Here is a 21,543-nt window from a genome sequence, read left to right on the forward strand (position 1 = left end):
GGAATTTTATATTGAGATTTCGTATTTCTGAATGGCGTTTGCTCACAATACAATCAGATGCTCGGAAGTACAAGAGCGGTTTCTGATCCCTTAGCATTTTCTCTACTGTACAAGCTTCAGTAATGGCCGGAGCACTCAATGGGGACCCCCTAAACGGTTTGCATTTTCTTATCTCTATGGTGAAGGCAAAATGGGCGGTGCTCTGCCCTCGCAGGGCAGGAAATATAAGGAGATGATGTTGAGGAGCATTTACGTAATTAGAAAACGACTGAGAGCTGCCGCGGCATGATTATGGCTCTGCCCGCGCCGCCGCCGAGCTTGAGCAAGGTAAACAGGATGGGCGAAAGGAGGAAAGTGCCTCGGAGCGGAGAGGCCAGTCGGCGTCCGGATGCATATAATTATTAGGAGATTTTAAAAAATGAATCCGCCAAAGTTATGTAATTGTATTCTGTAATTTGAAGCTGTTATTAGTTGAATGAGTGAATACTGTACATCACCAGGCTTGAAGTTATAGTGCCTTCTCTCTCCGGCATCTCAAGTTAGTATTATTCGGTTTGAGCATTTAGTATTGGGTTTGGTGGGAGAGGCTGGGAACTGAAGGAGATGTGCAACCTTAGCATTGCAGTGAAACAGAGGCAGCAAGCTGTGGGCGATGTGTGGGTTCTTCCTTTTCTTCCCACGTTGCCTTTAAAGTGTTGAGTTGCATTTCTGCGCAAATAGTATTTATTTAAATAACGCGGAACTACCACCACCCGGTTTAGCTATGTTCCAGTCCTCTCCTATTTATTCATTTCTTGGCGGCAGAATCCACTGTGTTTACCTGGATGTTCTGCTGTGTCCTAGAAGGCCAATTGAGAGGTCTATTCTATTAGACTGTAAATTTTCTTTTTAAAGTAAAGACATTAATGATCTATGAATTGAACATGATAGTGGAAGGAGCTAATAAAGAATGTTGATATTATTCATTGTTCCAGAATGGAAGGCAGGCAAAATTGGTGTGCAGAGTTAGTGACTTACTTAAAATGACACTTCCGAAGACTTTCCCTTTCTGTCATAAACCTTGATTTTCGGTATGAAAAGTGGGATATTGTCCCTCTCACCTTCCCTTTACTGTTGTTGTGGATACAGGTAGAGTAATTTTAACCTTTCATTTGCTTGACCATGTGGCAATCCCCCACAAGCATCAGATGAGAATTAACTGCCGGGAAGGTTCTGATGAGAGGGAGTGTGAAGGAGCTCCACTGATGAAGTGATGAGTTCCACTTGTCTGTTCTAGAATAAGTGGGGTAGCAGTCTATGCTGATGGCTAATAGCCAGACAATTCGTAGGGAAATAGACTGAAGGGACTGTTTTGATTATGATTTAGATTGGAGTCTGTTATGCAATTATGTACATATCCATTACACCATTCCATTTGGAGTGAGCAATGCTTTGCACACTGTAGAAAGGGAGTACAGTACAGCCAAAGATATTAAAAGCATGAGATAAGAGGAAGCATAACTAAATGTAATTTATGTTAATAGTATTCAGTGTACCTCTCCTACATCTTTCCATCCTTCCTGCTTTTACCACAATCATAACCTTCATTTATTTCTTTTGGTTGTTTGAACATCTCATGTCTGTTTTTGAGGGTCCCATCATTCACTTTCAGCTTCCCTTTACAAGATCAGATCATCTTCATTTAGATTTGCTATACCCTTCCCTTAAATTTCAAGTTGCAGTCATACATCTGCCTTGGTTGTCACCAGACGGACCTATAGATACTGACTTTTGCTGCCCATTGTAGCTTTAGTCAATCAAGACTTGACATGGTGCTTTTTACTTAGGTAGAAAAGCTGTAGATTTGGGTAGCAAACTTAATCATACCCACACCATATGCAGCATTTCCTCATACTAGTACAAAGGGTACTAGTCATATCCAATGAAAGTGAGTTCTTTGCTTCTTTCTGTAGTTGATTCCATTGCTGAACTAGCCTTGTTTGCTGGACTGCCCATATCAACAGAGGGCTTAAATCCTTAAATGTGTCCTGAAACTCCATATCAACAACCAAGAGTATGCAGAAAGTGCATATACACCAATGTTTGGCAAAACAACATACTGTACAGAGGAACAGTGCCTCATGGAAATTTATGTATGGGGCAGGAGATACAGATACAGCCCCAACTTGTTCACTGAATTACTAGATTAACATACACAAATTGGATGTCTTCCCCTGTATCTAGAAATCTGCTTAGATGAGAAAGAAACTCAAATAATGTCAAATCATTGTCATTCTTGAACCATGTTTTTTTACACTACTGCCTTGCCAAAAGTGGCCTAAACCAGAGCTTCCAGCTGCACCAAATTTCATTTGAAGTTAGCCATGCCCCTTTAATTATCTTGAAGGCTGCTTTCACAATTCAACATCATTATAAGGAAGATACTTGAGGCATTCAATTCCTCCATCACTTCAAGAGTTATCATAAATTGGTGCAGCATCTACAACTATATAAATGAGCAAAATGATTTCTTATCTTCCTTTGCAGACCAAGCTGAAGTGTATTGTTAAAACCTCAATCCCATACATTTCTTTTTTTGAGCCTTTTAAGGTCTTGAACTCTGTTTCATTGCCATCTGAGTAGCTGCAAGTCATCCAATGAGACCTAGAAATTAGGCCTTCTTTTATATATGCAGTTGATGCCTTTCCCATACTTTCTCCTTGTGTGCTTAGAACATACAGTATAAGCATCCTGGCATAGTCCACGGTTCCCATTCTGCTGGTAAAGTTATCCAAATGCTGATCAGTTGCCTGGTTGCCAAATTATTTTGTGATACTACTTCAGAAAAGTTTTGAGGCATTAAAAACTAAATTATGAGATGGATTATAGACATGGCTTTGTTGAAATAAAATATGCCTTCCAGCCTGAAACATCTTTCAGAAGTCAACATCTTCCAGACACACTGGGAAATCTAGAAAATGAATATGATGATACATTTTGCCAATAGTTTCTCTTTCTTGGAGTCCTTACCACAGCCAACAAAACTAAGTGTATGAGCAGGTGAAGGCTGGATTGATGGTACCCTTCAGAATCTACTTTGGGGCAAGACATGTGATGAATCAGTATGTATTGCACTAAGGCCATATTTGCACTGATTCCAGTTGTGAAATCCTCAAGATGATGTTAGTATGGGCTAAACCTTGCCTTTAGTTAGTTAGTCTTTGCTATGTGTAGCATCTCATGAACCAACCTCAGATGTTTAGAATATTCTGTGAGTTGGCCTGTGTTTCACTGGTACAAAAAATAATGGTATGTCCATCCCTCAAATATGCACAATGTTGCTCTTAGGGACAACTCTAACCTGCTAGTTTAATTGAGGGGCTGTTTGAGGGTGGGCTGACTTTCCTATCTGTTTATGGGTTGATATGAGATTTAGGATATTCTAACCCCAAAAGAGTTTCTGTTCAGCACATACAGAGGGGATCAACTCCCCTCCTTCCCTCCCATCTTAATCCTCTGATTCTCAGCTTTCATTAAAAAAAAGTCTCTTCTAACTCTTCAAGAAGAGTGACTTGTAATCACTATTTTCTTCTGTAAGACAAGCTACAGGATTCCTTTTAAAAAAAATTTTTTTAACCAATGAATGAGCAGTCATAGCAATGATTTACATTTTAGATTACTAGTGGCACACTTTATGCTTGCCAATCACAGTCATGTTCTACACTGCAGTCACCACACCCCTGAAAAATTTGTATAGAAGCCCATAGCTATATTGGGATGATAATAAGCTATCTTACCTCATGCCATCTAAAGGAAGTCTGTTTGCATTCAGTCTTCCCCAGGTTGACTGATTAGCCTCAAATAAGTTGATATAAAGTGTAAGGAGATCTTGTGATCATAGTTCCAGCAGAACTGAGGATACATGTCCCTTTGTTCAAACTGCAGACAGTCCCAGTCCACATTTCCTATAGTGAGACATGGCTCTTGGTCATGTACAGAGACAAACTACTCTGCCCTTCTCCTTGCAGAAATTACAGAAAAGACTTTGGTTTTAAACTTAGGGAAGAGAACTCAGAAAGTTGTGGACTAGGGCTTGGTGAAAAAGGGGCTACCATTGTTCCCCACAGCCTCTGTCTAAAGTTTGGAATCTCCAAGAAGAGGGAAAATTGAGGAAAGGAAGCAGAGGATCCTTTTGCTTCACAAGACATAGGAAATGTTCTAGCCAGGAATCCCTCTAGGTGTGGTGCTCTGTGGTGTTTCTCTGTGGTGCTACATAAAGTTGCATTGCCTTCAGTTCTCTGTCTAAAATGGATAATTGTCAGCTTTCATTGAATTCAGGCTTTGCATGAGAATATTTTCATTCTTTCATATCTTTCATAATCTGTGTAATACTTGGAATTTATTCTCTCTGATACCTTTCCAGAGACGCTTAAGAAATTTTGTTGCAGACCATCACCATCTTGTTAAGAAATTTTGTTGCAGACCACTTTCTTTTAAGCTGCTATTCTCCCATGATTTGAACAGTTCTTGTAATTTATTCCCTTCCTCATTTAATGTTTGCATTTTAAGTTTTAAAGGGGGTTACGCTTTATCTTGCTAAGTAGCAAGGAGGCTCCATTTTTGAAATTATTCTGCTTTTTGCAGTTTAATCTTTTAATTGTCAAAAAGGCAGCCTGGGTGGTGGGAACCCTATCTGTCTCACACATTGGAACTATGAGGTGGATGCCCAGTGAGATGCCCCAGAATTTAGAGAGTGGCAGCCCCTTTCCCACAGCAGGGCCAGAGTGTGAAGACCCAAAAAACTTCTAGGAGAGGTGGTTTGAAACCTCCAGCTTTCTACTCTGTAAGTTCAGCCAACCATTATAGGCAGACTTTCCAGACTAATCACAGCAAGAATATAGTGATTGCTGCAGACTTGATGGAATGGTCTGAGAAAAGGACTGAAATGCTAGATCTGGTCAGTGGCTTGTTACTTTCCTGCTCTTGAAATAGAGGAAAACAGCCACTCCCTATGTAACCAAACATTCAGCTGTCTATTCAAATATTATCCATAAGGATATTTCAAGCTAGCATTTTAAATTTTTGCAAGATTGCATATCTAATTAAAAATAGATGTTGCTGTTTTATTTCATACAAATGGTCTTACAAGTACATCCTTTATAGTCACAGTTAAGTAGGATGAGTTCAAAAGTGCACTGGTTTTCAAATACAAAGTGTTTGTTTTTAAGGTCCTATAAGGCTCCTTGGAAAGTTGATAATTTTCTTCAATTTTGTAGTTACATTATATATATTTATAATGGGGAAATGTTAGTAAAGGGAGGGTTTGGAAGGGTACTTGAAATGAAATTTCTTTGTTAAAAGAGGTGCGTTTACATGACATGCATCAACCCATTCAGGATCTAGAAAGTGTTTCCATTTTATGAAATACTGCAGCGTTTTGCGATGAAAACAAGAGTCCAGGATTTCTTTGACTTCAAAATGTTGATGGCCATCAATCATGATGGGTGGAGGGGTTGGTGCAGGTTGGTGCCGGTTGGTGCCACTTAGAACGGTCCAGAGCTGGTTTAAGCAAGCTACAATGAAAGACAGGATGAAGTTGTTTAAGAGTGGAAGGTAGTTGTAACTGTACAGTCACTGGGTTAATGATTTTAACAATGGGAAAAGATCCAACAGATTTAGGGGCTAACTTTTTAGAAGGTTGTTGAGATCGGAGGAATTTTGTAGAAAAGTAAACCAAATCCCCTACTTTCATTTTCCACTCCAGGCACCTGTGGCAATCAGCAAATTTTTTATGTGTGTTGTGGGCATGAGCCAGGGCTTGATGAATGATCGGCCAGTCTGTGGCAATCTGAGTAGCCCAATTGGCAACTGAAGAGTCAGGGAGAGATTGGAGCTGAAGTTCAGGGATTGGAACAAAGTCCTGGCCATAGGCAATGCGGCAAGGCGAAAAACCAGTACTTTGATGAACCACATTGTTGAAAGCAACCTCGGCAAAGGGGAGGAGATCAACCCAATCATCCTGCTGGAAGCTAATGTAGCAACATAGGAATTGCTCGAGAATAGATTGAGCTCGTTCAGTCACCCCGTCCGTCTGAGGATGGCTAAACGAGCTAAGGGATTGTTGCACACCAATTAATTTTAAAAATGTGCGCCAAAACTTAGCAGTAAACTGGACACCGTGATCCGAGATCACACGGTCGGGACATCCGTGGATCCTATAGATGTGGGTCAAAAACAATTTTGTGAGTTGCGGGGCGGTAGGGATCTTGGTGCAAGGAATGAAGTGTGCCTGTTTTGAAAACAGGTCGATAACAGTCCAAATCACTGTCGTATCCCTCTGGTAAATCCACAATAAAATCCATGGCTATTTCCTTCCATGGGGCTTTGGGGAAGGCAACAGGTTGTAGAAGTCCCTGCAACTTCCCCCCCTTTCTTTTCGCTTGGGCCCAGACATGGCATGAGGTGACGTAGGTTTGCACGTCAGCACAAAGGGAGGACCACCAAAATTGCTGCCTGATCAAGTGCAGGGTTTTGGTGAAGGCAAAATGCTCTGCAGATTTACTGTCATGGGAACGGTGCAAAATGGTTTTGTGCAAAGATTCAGGCAGGTAGATTTTGTTGTTGCAATACCAGATGTTGTCAATTTCAGTTAATTGGGCTTTGTTACATTGTAGCCAAGGATAGTTAGGGAGCGCCTGAAGCAGGTCCTCTGTCAGATCTGCCTGCAGTTTCACTTTCCTGGCTACCGCTTGTTTGCATGTTACGCAAGCCATTCCAAGCTGTTTTTGGGAAAAAACAGTATCTACAATCTCAGAGTGAGTGGTATTACATTGTAGAAGGTGAGAAAGTGCATCAGCAAGAAAGTTCCTCTTCCCAGGGAGGAAATTAAGGGTGAAATTTAAGTGGCTGAAAAATTGAGCCCAGTGAATTTGTTTGCCATTTAACTTCCTGGGAGTTTGTAAAGCTTGGAGGTTTTTATGATCAGTCCAGACCTCAAAGGTATGTTTGGAGCCCTCTAGCAAGTGTCTCCAATGTGTTAAGGCTGTTTTGACAGCAAAAGCCTATTTTTCCCATATGTGCCAGTTGCGCTCAGAGTCAGTGAACTTGCAGGAGAGCTTGGTGAGGGAAACTGTTCTCATCTTTTTGAATCAAAACAGCCCCTATTGCAAAGTTAGAGGCATCCGCCTGCACAATAAAGGGGTAGTTTGGGTCTGGGTGAGCCAAAATGGGTTCTTCTGTGAACAGAGCTTTTAAACGCTCAAATGCGGCTTGGCATTCATCCGACCAACCGAGCTTCGCCCCTGGGGAGGTCACTTTTCGTGTTTCCCCCCTCCCTCTTGTTTTAAGTAAATCTGTCAAAGGCAGCGCAATTTGAGCAAACTGGGAAATAAATTGTCTGTAGAAATTGGCAAACCCAAGAAAACTTGGAAGCCCTCTTCTGGTGCAGGGCAGCACCCAGCCCCTGATGTCTTATACTTTGTCAGATCCATCTCAATGCCATTTGCTGAGATACGATACCCCAAGTAGTCTAGCTGACTCTTGTGAAACTCACACTTGGAAAGTTTAGCATATAGCTGGGCATCCCATAGCTTTTGCAGTACTTGCATCACCGGTGGGATGTGGTCTTCTAAGCTTTCAGAGTGGATCAGAATATTGTCTAAATACACCAAGATCCCTTTGTACAAATGTTCACGAATGACTTCATTGATATATTGCATGAATACTCCAGGGCCCTAGCTAACCCAAAAGGGAGAACCTTGTACTGGTATGATCCCAGCGGGCAATTGAAAGCTGTTTTCCACTCATCCCCCTCCATGATACAGATTCTGAAGTAGGCTTCCCTGAGATCAAGCTTGGTGAACACCTTGCCTTTCGATAGGTGTGACAGCATATCCTTCATTAGAGGCAGAGGGTATTGGTCGCTTACTGAGATGGCATTTATTCCGTGGTAATAATAGCCTCAAGGAGCCATCCTTCTTTGCCCGGAAAAGTACTGGGGCGGCCAGTGGGGAATTAGCTGGTTCGATAAACCTGCTAGCTAGGTTTTTATCTATGAACTCCCTGAGGACTTTTTTCTCGGTTTCTGACATGGTGTACATTTTCGGCTTAGGCAGCTTAGCCCCTGGTCAATTTCTTTGGCACAGCCAGTTTTCCTGTGAGGTGGTAAGTGGTCAGATTCTTATCAAACACATCAACAAAGTCCGCGTATTCGTCTGGTATGACTACCACTGCCTCTGGCTTCCCCGTGGGTATCTGATTCAGCAATATTCCCACTAATTGGGCATCTCTCAACTTAGACGGTAGGGGTTGTGGGTTACTAACACCGTCATTAAACATTAAAGAGCCAGTCTCCCAGTCTATTTGTGGTCTTCTACTTTTTAGCCACAGTAGCCACAATATGATTGAATAGTTCGCTATGGGGGCCACAATAAATTGCAAGCCAGGCAGATCCATTCTTTGTGCCCCCCCAACCTCATGGCTACAGTTTCAGTTTGAAACTCCACGGGGCCCCCATGGGCTATGGAACCATCCTTAAACAGCCCATTGTTTTTACTGGGTAAAAACAATGGGCTGTTTAAGTCTCTTAGTTTGGAGGCTTAGTGTGTTGATTAGTGCGGGGTGTCTAACATCACTGTCAGGTTGGCTTTGTGACGTGTTCTTACGTTTTTTAATTCCATCCTGATTAGTAATGTGGGGCAGTCATCACTCACGAGAGGGTCTTCCCTTTCCTCCTCCTCAAGCTGGCGTGTTGCGCCTGGGATTTTCTACCTGCTCGCGGGCGTGATTCAAAACAGGTGAAATGTGTTTCCTGCCGGCTTCTGTTCTTCTGGCTCTGAGTCCTCGCTTGACGCCAGCAGTTGCCCCGCATCTAGGTCTCTCCGGGCCAGCGCGGTCGTGGCTGCCCCTTTGCGTTTGGGTGGTGCAATCTTGGCTGGTTTTGCTCCCAACTTGGCTGCCTCCGGTTCTCCGTGGGGACACTCCACTGCTTGATGTATGTCTGTAACGATTGCCTTATCCCAACGAAGTCAGTCTCACTAGTGTTTAGTGAATAAAACTGATTTATTGAAAGGATAGTATGCAAATACGAAGAAAGCTGAGAATAAGCAAAAGCGCACCAAATACAAACTAAAAACCCTCGCCTCCAAGCCGATCCCGCCCCCCACCCCACCATCGCAACCACCCCCTCCCGGGCCTGGCAAGCGTCACACATCTGCCTGGGAAAGTAACCTTGAATACATGTCCTAACCCAAACACACATTCCTTCAGGGCAACAGAAAGATAACAGCCTGGCAGAGCTGAAATTCCCCACCCCGCAGGTGATCGACACGGATTAGAAACATGACATGTGAAACGTTACGATGTATGCAAACCATTGGAACGATGAACATGACAATGTCTTTACCGCATTTGAAGCAGCTGCCTTTCTTCCAGGTGCGGTCTTTGGTGTCCTCTTTCTCTTGGAACAGCCTTTGTTGGGCAAAGGGGAATTGGCCCGGAGCCCTGGTATTCCTCCCTGCCGCCTGCGCTCTCAGTTGCCTACGGAATTGGTACTGGGTGTTCTCGACCTCCCCAGCCAGGCATATCCATTCCTTTAGAGTGGGGGGATCCCCTCTGCATAATGCCCATCACAGGACTTCCAGTTGCAAGCCACCCTTGAAGTAATCAATCTTGGTGGTCTCTGACCAGTCCATGACTTTCCTTGCCAGGGCTTTGAACTCCATAGCATACTCTGCCACACTTTTCCCCCCTTGCCTGAGCTGCTGGATGGCCGATATTGCTCTCATCTTATCTAGCAGGTCCTCGAACCTCTCCCTCAGGGCTTTCATGAACTCCCTCAAGTTGTTTAGCTCAGGTGCCATGGCATCATGCAGCTGCACATACCAATCTGCTGTGGCTCCGCGAAGCCTCGTGCCGACCTGGCTCACCTTCTTGTATTCCATGGGGAAACAGGACCCAAACTCCCGCATATAAATGGACATGTTGGTCAAGAAAAACGCCAGCTGCCAGGGATCTCCATTGAATTTGACTTGTATCTCTTTTGGGGTCCCCAGGTGTGCTGCTTTGCCTGAGGGAGCTCCTACCGATCCCTCTTGGCTTTCAGCATGGGCCTCATTGCTGAATTGCGGAGTCAAACCCCCTAGTGGGGGTTACCATGCGACGTCTCCCTCGGTCTGGCGATGCCCCCCTGGAGAGCTGGGTCGAAACTTCAGCCAGGGGATAGGCTAGGGTGTCAAGGGCTTTCGATACATGCTGCATCATCACCTCCATGGCTGACATCCTCGCCTCCAACCCACGAATTGCTTGCGAGGTCCCATCGGTGTCTGTTGCAGTCCCACGAGACCCCGGGCCTGTGCCTTCAAGGGTGGGGGTGCTCTCCCCTCCACAGCCTTTGTGCCGGACTGTGAGGGACCCATCTGCGGTTCTTCCACTATCACATCCGGAGTCTCGGGTTCTCTCACAAAGTCAAAGGTAAGGAGTGCGCTCTCCAGCTCTGTGGTGTTTAGCCAGGGTTCCTTTTCACACTCGCTTTCCCCACTCCCAGAGATCTCTTCCGACTCAACCTTATCTTCTTTCCCTTTGGCGTACAGCACTGTCCGCTTGGTGGAGGTTGAGGGTGATGGCTCCTTCGCCTTGGATTTTCCATTTTTCGGCATTATTTCGTTAACTCTCAACTGAGTAACTTTCCCCAGGAAGAGTTCTCAAATACAATAGATTTGCAGCTTAATGTCAGCACTAGACCTTTCGAGCATTCACACAATGACAGTCATTGAAAAATCAAAGAGAAAGCTAAAATTGCAAGAAAAAAAGAAAATGTAAAAAAAAAAAGAAAAAAGATATAAAGAAGTGGCTTTCAATCTTCTTTACAGCAATTATAAGTACAATTATAAATTTACCTCTTTCTCTAAAGTTATATTATTACTCTCTTCTTCCTATAATCTATCCTGTCTAATCATCAAAACCATAAATCATGTTCATTTTTTTCTGTTTTACGCAAAAAGTCTATAAGGGATTTCTAGTCAGCTGTCAGCACTAGACCATTCAAGCATGGTCATTCACACAATGACAGTCAGGAGACCAGGATCCTTTAACTGTTTAATGAAGCGAAATGACTAGGACAGAAGTAAAGCTGCGAATGGAGAATTCCCGCTAAAGCATACATTTAAAATTATATTCCCTTAATTGCCTTCCTTTCTCACGAAAGTATGTCACCCCACTTCCCATCCAGGCGGTGTTGCTGGTGTATCTCTACTGACTGGCCTTGATGTGAACCACCACAAATCATCTCATAATGCAATTCACACTCCATCCCGACACCCCCCTCCCATCTGGCGACAGAGACTGACCCATTGATAAGGAAGTAATGGAAGATGCTCCGATAAGGGGTTCTGTGAACCTTTTGATCAGAGGAACCTGACATCAGTAATAAATGTAGATATTATCTTTTCTTTAATCAAGAAGTCAATTTGGCCGTCTCAGCAAGTTCCATCATCTTCTCCAACCATTCCTCCATTGTAGGTATTGCCAGATCTTTCCATCTTTGTGCATACAATAATCTCTGTGCAGTCATCATATGCAAAAACAAAGTTCCATGACTTTTTCCCAGCTGTTTGTCCATCAGTCCCAGGAGGAAGACTTCTGGTCTCAATTGTATATTAATCTTTAAAATCCTCTGAATCAGTGTATGTATTTGAATCCAAAATTTTCTAGCTTTTTTGCATGTCCACGAAGCATGATAAAACTTCCCTTCTTGTTCACATTTCCAACATAAATTTGAAGTGCCTTTATACATTCTAGACAATTTCTCTGGTGTCATATCAATGGTACATCATTCTCTTTAAGATTATAACACAATGTCAATTTCAATCCTTTCAACCATGTATTTCTCCATTGTTCCATCTTCATGTTATAACCAAAATTTTAGCCCCCTTTATCATACATGTTTCACTTCTTCTGTTTCAAATTTCAATAAAAGTTTATAGATTTTAGCAATTACATGCTCATTTGTACACAATTCTTTTTCAAAATCAGTCTTACAATATTCAATACCATAAACTCTTTTGTAGTTACATTTCTTTAGACAAAACATTGAAATGGATGTTTTAATAACCAATATATATTATTTCTCGATTTTCAGATTTCTGCAGGAAAATATCAGTGTAAATATTTATTTGAGCTCGTGTAAAATGTACGTTTTCATGAAAAAATAGTTCTAAAAGGCTGAAATAAGAGGGAGGTATAACTCTGTCAAAAGCTGTGTTAATGATTGCAAAGGTAAATGTGAAAAATTGTCAACCTGCATCAACCTACATTACAGGTTGGCCACCTTTTTAAGTGCCATTGTGTGAGCTTGTTGGATGGTTCAGAGGCTCCTCACCTCATATTAGAACTCATTCAGGTTTCTTCAGTAGAGCTGGAGCTGGAAACAAAATTAGCATTTATCATCAGTCACCTACTTCCGTTAGTAAGGTGACATTGTCAATTAGAACAGTCATCCCAAAATATAGAAGGGATAACTGAGGAAATGTTGAACTCTGGAAAAATCAGCTAAAGAAAACTTGAGAACAAAAAGAAGAGAGGACTTCCAGGAATCTCCTCCCAGTCATACTGCTAATGAAGATTGGTCTCCCTGTCAAAGAACGCAGTGCCTACTTAACAGCACCCTTTATATTTTGCTGTGTGATACGTCAAAGCACCACCTTAGGAGGAACAGTACAGCAACATAAGGGCGTGATGTAGAGGTGATTTTCGAAGAGCTGCTGTTCGGGGCTGAGCCTCTTAGTTTACCACTCTGACTTAGCAGGGGTTGTTATGTGATGGAATAAGTGTACAGCCATCTAAATCTCTTCTGTTTCCTTATCAGATGAGGTCTGTCTCTGTGGATCTAAATACTGACACATCACTACAGATTGACATCCCTGATGCCCTCAGTGAGAAAGATAAAGTGAAATTTACGGTCCATACAAAGGTAAGGCGTCACAGCAGGGAGAAAATTAAAAGGAAAGGAAGCTGCAGCTAGGTTAAATTTACAATAGTTCAGGGTCATTTAATTTCTGGGGGGATAGGCAAGGGGCAATATAAGATGAGATTGTACTTTGCAGGTGTAGTGCGCATCACTACAGCATATCTTTCCATTCTTGTTGTAGTTTTTGGAGTTTTAGTACAACAGTATTTGGAGTTTTGACAACATTGTCTTTTCATAAAATTGACAACTTCACACAATTTATCAGGAAAATGACATCTAGAACAGGTACATGGAACAGTGTCAGGCTCTGCCTGAGACCCAATAAAAACACAGACGCTAGAGTAGACTTTAGGTTCTGGTTTTATTTGGGAATAGAATGCATGCCCTTAGAAAAGCTGAGAGTGAGTGGAGTGCGCCGGAACGGGATTTAAATAGCCTGCGCCGGTCAGCGCTCCACCCCTTCTTACTTCGGGTGTGCCCTGAGCCTCGTCGGTTCCGTGGCCGGTAGGTGAGGGGTCGTGGAGCCCCTCCTGTACTCCAGGCGTTTCCTTGATTGCTTCCCTGGCCGGTGATGGTTCATTGCCGGGCGATCAGGTTCGTAATCTCTTTGACAGCTCGGGCGCGCCTCATGGTCTGGTCTTGTCAATTACCTTCTTTGCAACATTGTATCTCTCTCTCCCGCGCCTCCGGCTAGAGTTAATACTTTGTTGCCAGCACCTGTTTCTCTCTTTTGTTAGCTAGTTGCCTTTTCCCTTAATCCGCCTGGTACCCATTTCCCTGCGTTGCCGTGCGAGCCGTTGCGATGTCATGAGCATCGCAATGGTGATCATGACAAACAGGTGCATGCAAAGTCAGGCTCTGCCATTTTTCTGCAGCCCTTCCCTTCATTTTGTAGAAAGAAATGGGTATATTTGGCCAATGATTGAAGCTCACTTTACTTTCACATGGTTAACTAGTCACTTTTTATTCACTAATACAATGCAATTTTTGTATTACTTGAAACTTCATACTTGGGCTGGGCAGTATTCAGATTCTGTTTAGGAGGGCTTTGGACCATGCAGGAGCACAAAGACGGAATTGGTCTGTGACTAATTAAAGCAGCCATTTCTGTTTCTAGGACCATTGCTAGGGGGTGTTTCTGGAAACAGCCACAGTTTTGATTATTTGCACAAAGGTGTCATTTTGTATTCCTGTGTGTTGCAAATCACCTCTTCCACATTGAATTGGAAGCTCTGCCCACACACACATACAGGTGCATACATATACCATATCGCTATTATATTATTCCATCCTACTATAATTTTCTCAGCCTTTTCCTTCCTCTTGACCATTCTTCCTTCATATATTTATTGTGATTCAAACCTAATTTATTCTCTTTATATGACCAAGGCATCTGAATCTACTTTTTTTGTGGTGGTCGCCCTCACTTTTGTATTCGGTCCACCTTAAACAAGCAATGCGCGGAAGTGGAAGAAGACAATAGAATAGGAAGGACAAGAGACCTCTTCCAGAAAATTAGAACCATCGGAGGTAAATTCCAGGCAAAAATGGGTATGATCAAAAACAAAGATGGCAAGGACCTAACAGAAGAAGAAGAGATCAAGAAAAGGTAGCAAGAATATACAGAAGACCTGTATAGGAAGGATAACAATATTGGGGATAGCTTTGACGGTGTGGTCAGTGAGCTAGAGCCAGACATCCTGAAGAGTGAGGTTGAGTGGGCCTTAAGAAGCATTGCTAATAACAAGGCAGCAGGAGATGATGGCATCCCAGCTGAACTGTTCAAAATCTTGCAAGATGATGCTGTCAAGGTAATGCATGCTATATGCCAGCAAATTTGGAAAACACAAGAATGGCCATCAGATTGGAAAAAATCAACTTATATCCCCATACCAAAAAAGGGAAACACTAAAGAATGTTCAAACTATCGAACAGTGGCACTCATTTCACATGCCAGTAAGGTAATGCTCAAGATCCTGCAAGGTAGACTTCAGCAGTTCATGGAGCGAGAATTGCCAGATGTACAAGCTGGGTTTAGAAAAGGCAGAGGAACTAGAGACCAAATTGCCAATATCCGCTGGATAATGGAAAAAGCCAGGGAGTTTCAGAAGAACATCTAGTTCTGTTTTATTGACTATTCTAAAGCCTTTGACTGTGTGGACCATAACAAATTGTGGCAAGTTCTTAGTGGTATGGGGATACCAAGTCATCTTATATGCCTCCTGAAGAATCTGTATAACGACCAAGTAGCAACAGTAAGAACAGACCATGGAACAACGGACTGGTTTAAGATTGGGAAAGGAGTACGGCAGGGCTGTATACTCTCACCCTACCTATTCAACTTGTATGCAGAACACATCATGCGACAAGCTGGCCTTGAGGAATCCAAGGCTGGAGTTAAAATCTCTGGAAGAAACATTAACAATCTCAGATATGCAGATGATACCCCTTTGATGGCTGAAAGCGAAGAGGAACTGAGGAGCCTTATGATGAAGGTGAAAGAAGAAAGTGCAAAGCTGGCTTGCAGCTAAACCTCAAAAAAACCAAGATTATGGCAACCAGCTTGACTGATGACTGGCAAATAGAGGGAGAAAATGTAGAAGCAGTGAAAGACTTTGTATTTCTAGGTACGAAGATTACTGCAGATGCTGACTGCAGTCAGGAAATCAGAAGACGCTTAATCCTTGGGAGAAGAGCAATGACCAATCTCGATAAAATAGTTAAGAGCAGAGACATCACACTGACAACAAAGGCCCACATAGTTAAAGCAATGGTGTTCCCCGTAGTAACATATGGCTGCGAGAGCTGGACCATAAGGAAGGCTGAGAGAAGGAAGATCGATGCTTTTGAACTGTGGTGTTGGAGGAAAATTCTGAGAGTGCCTTGGACTGCAAGAAGATCCAACCAGTCCATCCTCCAGGAAATAAAGCCAGACTGCTCACTCGGAATGGTATTAAAGGCAAAACTGAAATACTTTGGCCACATAATGAGAAGACAGGACACCCTGGAGAAGATGATGATGCTAGGGAGAGTGGAAGGCAAAAGGAAGAGGGGCCGACCAAGGGCAAGGTGGATGGATGATATTCTAGAGGTGACGGACTCGTCCCTGGGGGAGCTGGGGGTGTTGACGACCGACAGGAAGCTCTGGCGTGGGCTGGTCCATGAAGTCACGAAGAGTCGGAAGCGACTAAACGAATAAACAACAACAACAGCTCATCTTGAGTACCATATACTTATATATCCTCATAAGCATTCAACTTATATTTTTCCTGGCATAGCCAACTCTCATTTCTATATAATAAGATGGTCAGAAGCACTAGCTCCTACAACATCTAATTTTGTTTCTTTCAGGAAATGTTCATTTCTCACAGCAGGCCACATACAGTAGTGCCAACTGCTATTGATAGAATCAGTATTTGCATCCTTCGCATTTCTCCATCCATTTCCCATCTTTAGAACGTATTCTACCAAGGTTTACAAATTTGTCTGTATTTCTGAAATTGGAAAAGGAGGTTCTGTGAGTTGTATATTCCCTGGAACTAGCTCTAGAATCAATCTGTTTAATATATTAATGCTAAATATAAAATATATGAAAATGAAATATATTTGTATTTAAGTTCTATTTATGTAAAATCTTCTATCATAGTGATGCCCCCAGTCTCCGGATCCCGACAGACTGTCAGGGGAATTTCACAAGGAATTGAAAGAAGTCTTCATAACAGATGCAGTACCTCCATCAGAGAGATGCCCTAACAGACTCTTGGAAACAGTCTAAGAGAACTCTGATCCTTAAACCAGATAAAAATACTCAGGAATTGGCATTTTACAGGTCCATTTCACTTAATATGGATTATAAACTCTACACCAAATAAACAACTAACCATCTAAAAGTAACATCCATATGGATAAATCTGATTTTATTCCAAAAAGAAATATCCACCTCTTTTAGGAAACTATTAAATATCATACAAATTAGCAAAACTAATGAATCTTTACTAGCTATATGTTCCTTAGATATATTTAAAACTTTTGATTCTCTAGAATTACAATTTTTAAAACAAGTATTAAAGATATTTAAAATTGGGACTAGCTATTGTAAGATAATTGATCACATTTATGGACCAGCTAAAGCTCAGATAAGACTCAACAGTTATGACTCAGATTCTATTATGATTTTAAGAGGTACTTAAAGGTGCCCTTTATCACCTTTATTATTCAATTTAGCTGTAGAAGCACTGGCAATAGCACTTCAATACAGTGATTATCATATACAATTAGGCAATGGAACATATATTGTAAATTTATTTGTTGCAAATGATATGATTCTTTCTCAAATGCTTCCCATTCAGCTAAGTATATCAACAAGGAATTTGCACAGGTTTTAGGGCTATCAGATTTGTAATTTCCACAAATCACATTTAATATTTTTTCATGCCTCCCTAAAATCCAAAAGGAAGTTTTGATGCATTTAGGAATTCTAATGGTATATTAATCTTTAAAATATTTAGGGATCACTATTCCAAACCATTAAGAATATTTTTATCAATAACTATATACCTACATGGAAGAAATTAAACATGGAAATGAAAAGTTGGAGTAAAAAATATTTCAGTACTTTAGGACAGATTGCAGGTGTCAACATGAAAATCCTTGCACAATTCAATTTTTTAATTCAATGCCTCCCAGTGGAAATTCCAGAACAGGCTTTAAAATATTGGCAGAGAGAGAGAAATGAGAATTAATGAAAGGATGTTATATAGAAGGAGGGAGGCTGATGAATTCCCAGTTTATCAGAGAATATATTATCAACCTATGCAATTAGGGCATATGATTCTGTTCATTTTGGAAGACCACTGTAAACCATGGATCCAAATTCAGGCAACATTGGAGCCAAATAATTTTTAAAATCAGTGGTTTTTTCACCCAAAATAGTTTTCAGAAATACGATTAAAAATGTTCCTTACCAAAATGGTGCTCCAAATTTGGAACAGTAAGTATATAGACTTGAGAAAGGATACTTCTCCCCTAACCCTTTTAATAAGACATAGAACAGGACTATCACTATGGTCTGGCTTAAGTGAAACTTTTGAGAGGATATAACCTTTAGAGAATAAAAAGATTTCTATAGCAATAAGGAACCTCTCAATAAAGAGCAGGTAGAGCAGGGAATATGTGACTAGTTACCATGGTTTTTCTGGTATCAGCTTAAATCTTTATTGGGTAATCAGGATATTAGAGCTTCAGCAATTTGCCCTTTCACCAATTTTGAGAATTTAATACTTAACTATCTAGAACTGACGAAACAATTTCAACGTTTTATAGGCTACTATTGTAAATAAAAATTGGAGAGCCGCCTCTTGGTTTAAAGCAGCCTTTTTCAATCTTTTGACCTTAGAGGAACCCTTGAAATATTTTTCAGGCCTCAGGGAGCCCCTGCACATTCAAGCTCAAATATAAGCATTTCAGATGCTACAGTGCCCCATTTTGCAGCTGTTCCTGCCTCTTCTCCCTATGTCAGAGGCCATACATTAAGTAATTTATTCTGATAATTAAAAAACAGAGTTAACTGCTGACCTTTACTTTCAGACTACACTGCCAGCTTTTCAAGGCACAGAGTTTTCAGTTACAAGGCATCATGAAGATTTTGAATGGCTTCATGATACGTTAATTGAAACAGAAGACTATGCAGGATTAATTGTAAGTATTTACAACCTCTGACGATGGCATCTTAGAATAAGGAGATTGTGAACAAGTAGTTGCTTGCTTGCTTACTTGTTTTTTTAAGATCCTTTTAGTACTATTTCTTACTCTGGGGTTGTCTGTGTGTGTGTGTGTGTGGTATAACTTAGCACTGTTAATCTTGGGGCAAGTTTTCTTTATTTAGAAGTAGTAAGATCCCCTGCACATTTGAAAAAGTTGCAGTCCTGTGTCTACTCAGCTAAGCTTTGTTAACAACACATAATTTTAACAGGCAAGTATAAGATTACAAACTAACTGTTCTTTCTCAGATAACAAGGGCCATTTTATCTACAAACGGTTATGCTGTCTGCTGGTATTTCCTATTTTATAGCATTTCCACTAGAAGAAACAAACATGATCTTTAGCTTTGCATTCGAGTGGCACTTTGTATACACTTTGTATGCATTTCTATAAAATGTTCAATCCTCTTGAATTGTCTGTCTTCAGTTTTGCCTTTATATGTTTTTAAAACATTCATTTGTAGTATTGCTGATTTTATGCTAATTTAATTGTACTATGGTCTGCATAGCTGGAAAATACATTTAGGGGGAAAAGTATATTTTTGGGCTTAGGGAGATAAGAGTTCCTAGCAAAAAGATAACATTCCCAGATAGGTTTGCCCTTGTACATCTTAAATACTCAGCCTCAAGATTACCAATTAGTATAATTCATAGTCTTAGAGATTCTTACCGATTAGAGCAAAGTAATAGGACAATTGGTTTTTATTTGTTTATTATAATAGATATTTAAAAAGAACAGAATCAAGAAAAGAGCAGAAAAAGTAAGAAAAATGAAAAATAGAAAAGAGATTTACAAGCAATATAAGATTAAATAAAATTTTTGAAGTGACATTAGATTAGTGCTGCATATTAAAGTGTTTCTTATCAATATAAGACTTCAGTACATTATTAAAAACAGGTTTCAGTAATTAAAAACAGTAACCAGTATAATATGAATCATAAGTAGAATAAAGAATTAACACAATCAGATGATTGTACTTATATGTTTAATTAAAGTATTTTCATTTTAATATTAAAGAAACTGAAACACTTCTATTTAAACTGTTATTTGGCACTGATGTATTTTATTAATCTATTTCTTAAAACTCAGTGGTATTTCATTTCTAGTCACAGGTCTACTTATTGCAAAAGATACTAAACAAAGCCATTCTTCAGCTTTAACTCAGCTATGTTAAGATGTTAAGGACCTTGTTGTTCCATGGGAAAAAAACTATATTAAATTCTATCAAAGTTTGGATCCTACAAAGTACTCTGCTGAATAATGCTCTTCCTAATAGCAGATATTTTGTCTAAGATTCCCCCAGCACCTGCAAAGCCTGACTTCGATGGCCCTAGAATGAAGATGCATAAGCTTGGGGAAGGAGAAATGTCTATGACAAAAGAGGAATTTACCAAAATGAAACAAGAGCTGGAAGCGTGAGTGTGATTTATTGAGTGAAGATTCTCTGCCCCGTATAAATACTTTGACTTGCCAGTAAATTCACATAAGTGTCAGGAGATTCTGAAATGTTATGGTTAATTTCTTGAATAGCTAGTTGTTTGTTTGTTTTACTACTTATACTGGCTATCTTTCCATTTAGTGCAGGGGTCAGCAACCTACAGCCCACGGGCCAGATATGGCCCACCACTTGCAATCATCTACTCTATAGTCTCAAAAAGAAATATATCCTCCTGGCCCATGAGAGAGAGGGAGAGAGCAGCTATTGGATTGGCTGCTCTTATGAGCACTCGCCAACTCTTTGAGTGATTTTGGCTCTGGCTTCACCAGCTGCCTTGCTGCGGGCAGAACAACAAGTCTTCCACCCAGCTCTGGCAAGAGCAAGCCATGAGACAGAGGAGAAGGAGAAAATGGTGGTGGCATGGTCTCTGGCCCCCATGCACAAGAAGGTTGCTGACCTTGATTTAGGGTGTGGTCTATTGCCAAAATAATGCTTGTCAAATGGAGCAAAACTGTCTATAAATGAGAATGTGCTTCTTCCCACTTTGTTATATGAAAGGGAGAGGTAGCTATATCACAAGAAATGTTGGAAGTATTATGTATGCAGTGGGAATGGCTTACTTAAGCAGTTTGTGTTAAAAGATAGCATAAGTTCAAAAATGAATGGGTACTGAATGAATGTGGATTGAACAGAAACATGAGCAATCCATTTGAAAAGAGTACATTGAAATGATTTGGCCATAGAATGAATAAGGATCAAATTACATTGCAAATATATGAAGGATGAATAAATAGGTTAAGAGGAAGGGGAGACAAAGAAAATCATGGATGAATGCAGTTACTGAGTTCCTCAAAAGGATAGATGATCTTGACCTCTCCCCACTTACAGTGTATTGATTCTGTAACTGGCACTCAAGGACACTATCATTCAATCCTAGTTAAGCTACTAATTTTAAAAACAGTGTTCTTTGTGGCCACAATGTCATCTAGGAGACCAAGTGTCAGCCCATCACACCAGGAGAGCCAGGAACTTTATTTATTTATTTTATAAATTTATTCATTAATATAATATAACATTATCAGCTGGGGGGAATCGATGGCTGTTCCATATGGGAATGGTTGCCTTGTGAATAGCCCCATGCTTTATTCCCAAGGTGAACTCACACTTTCATAGATTGCACAAGATTATTTAACTTCTACATATACCCAGGGCACTTGGGATATATTTGACATACAATCACAGCCTATGTGTGACACACAAGTCAGGGAAAGCAAGTCTCACATTCCACCATGAGCCACTGGGGAGGGAAGTCCATCACACTGGCACTTATGGCCAGTAAGATCTGGATCCCAAACGGGATTGCCACCCCTTTGGTCAATGGGCAGCCACATGTGGGCATTCT

At 41.0% G+C, this 21,543-nt stretch overlaps 1 protein-coding gene across 1 annotated transcript in view; it reads left to right on the forward strand.

The window, feature by feature from the left end:
• The first annotated feature begins 219 nt into the window (after positions 1 to 219).
• SNX5 (sorting nexin 5) overlaps positions 220 to 21,543 on the forward strand; it is a 53,127-nt gene continuing 31,803 nt past the window's right edge. Inside the window, exons 1-4 of the mRNA XM_063298624.1 lie at positions 220 to 327; positions 12,842 to 12,946; positions 18,530 to 18,640; positions 19,997 to 20,118. Of these exons, the coding sequence (XP_063154694.1) occupies positions 286 to 327; positions 12,842 to 12,946; positions 18,530 to 18,640; positions 19,997 to 20,118 (380 nt within the window). The 5' untranslated portion in view covers positions 220 to 285. The remainder of the gene's footprint in view (positions 328 to 12,841; positions 12,947 to 18,529; positions 18,641 to 19,996; positions 20,119 to 21,543) is intronic.

The sequence above is a fragment of the Candoia aspera genome, chromosome 3 (genome assembly GCF_035149785.1).
Source record: "Candoia aspera isolate rCanAsp1 chromosome 3, rCanAsp1.hap2, whole genome shotgun sequence".
Taxonomy (NCBI): domain Eukaryota; kingdom Metazoa; phylum Chordata; class Lepidosauria; order Squamata; family Boidae; genus Candoia; species Candoia aspera.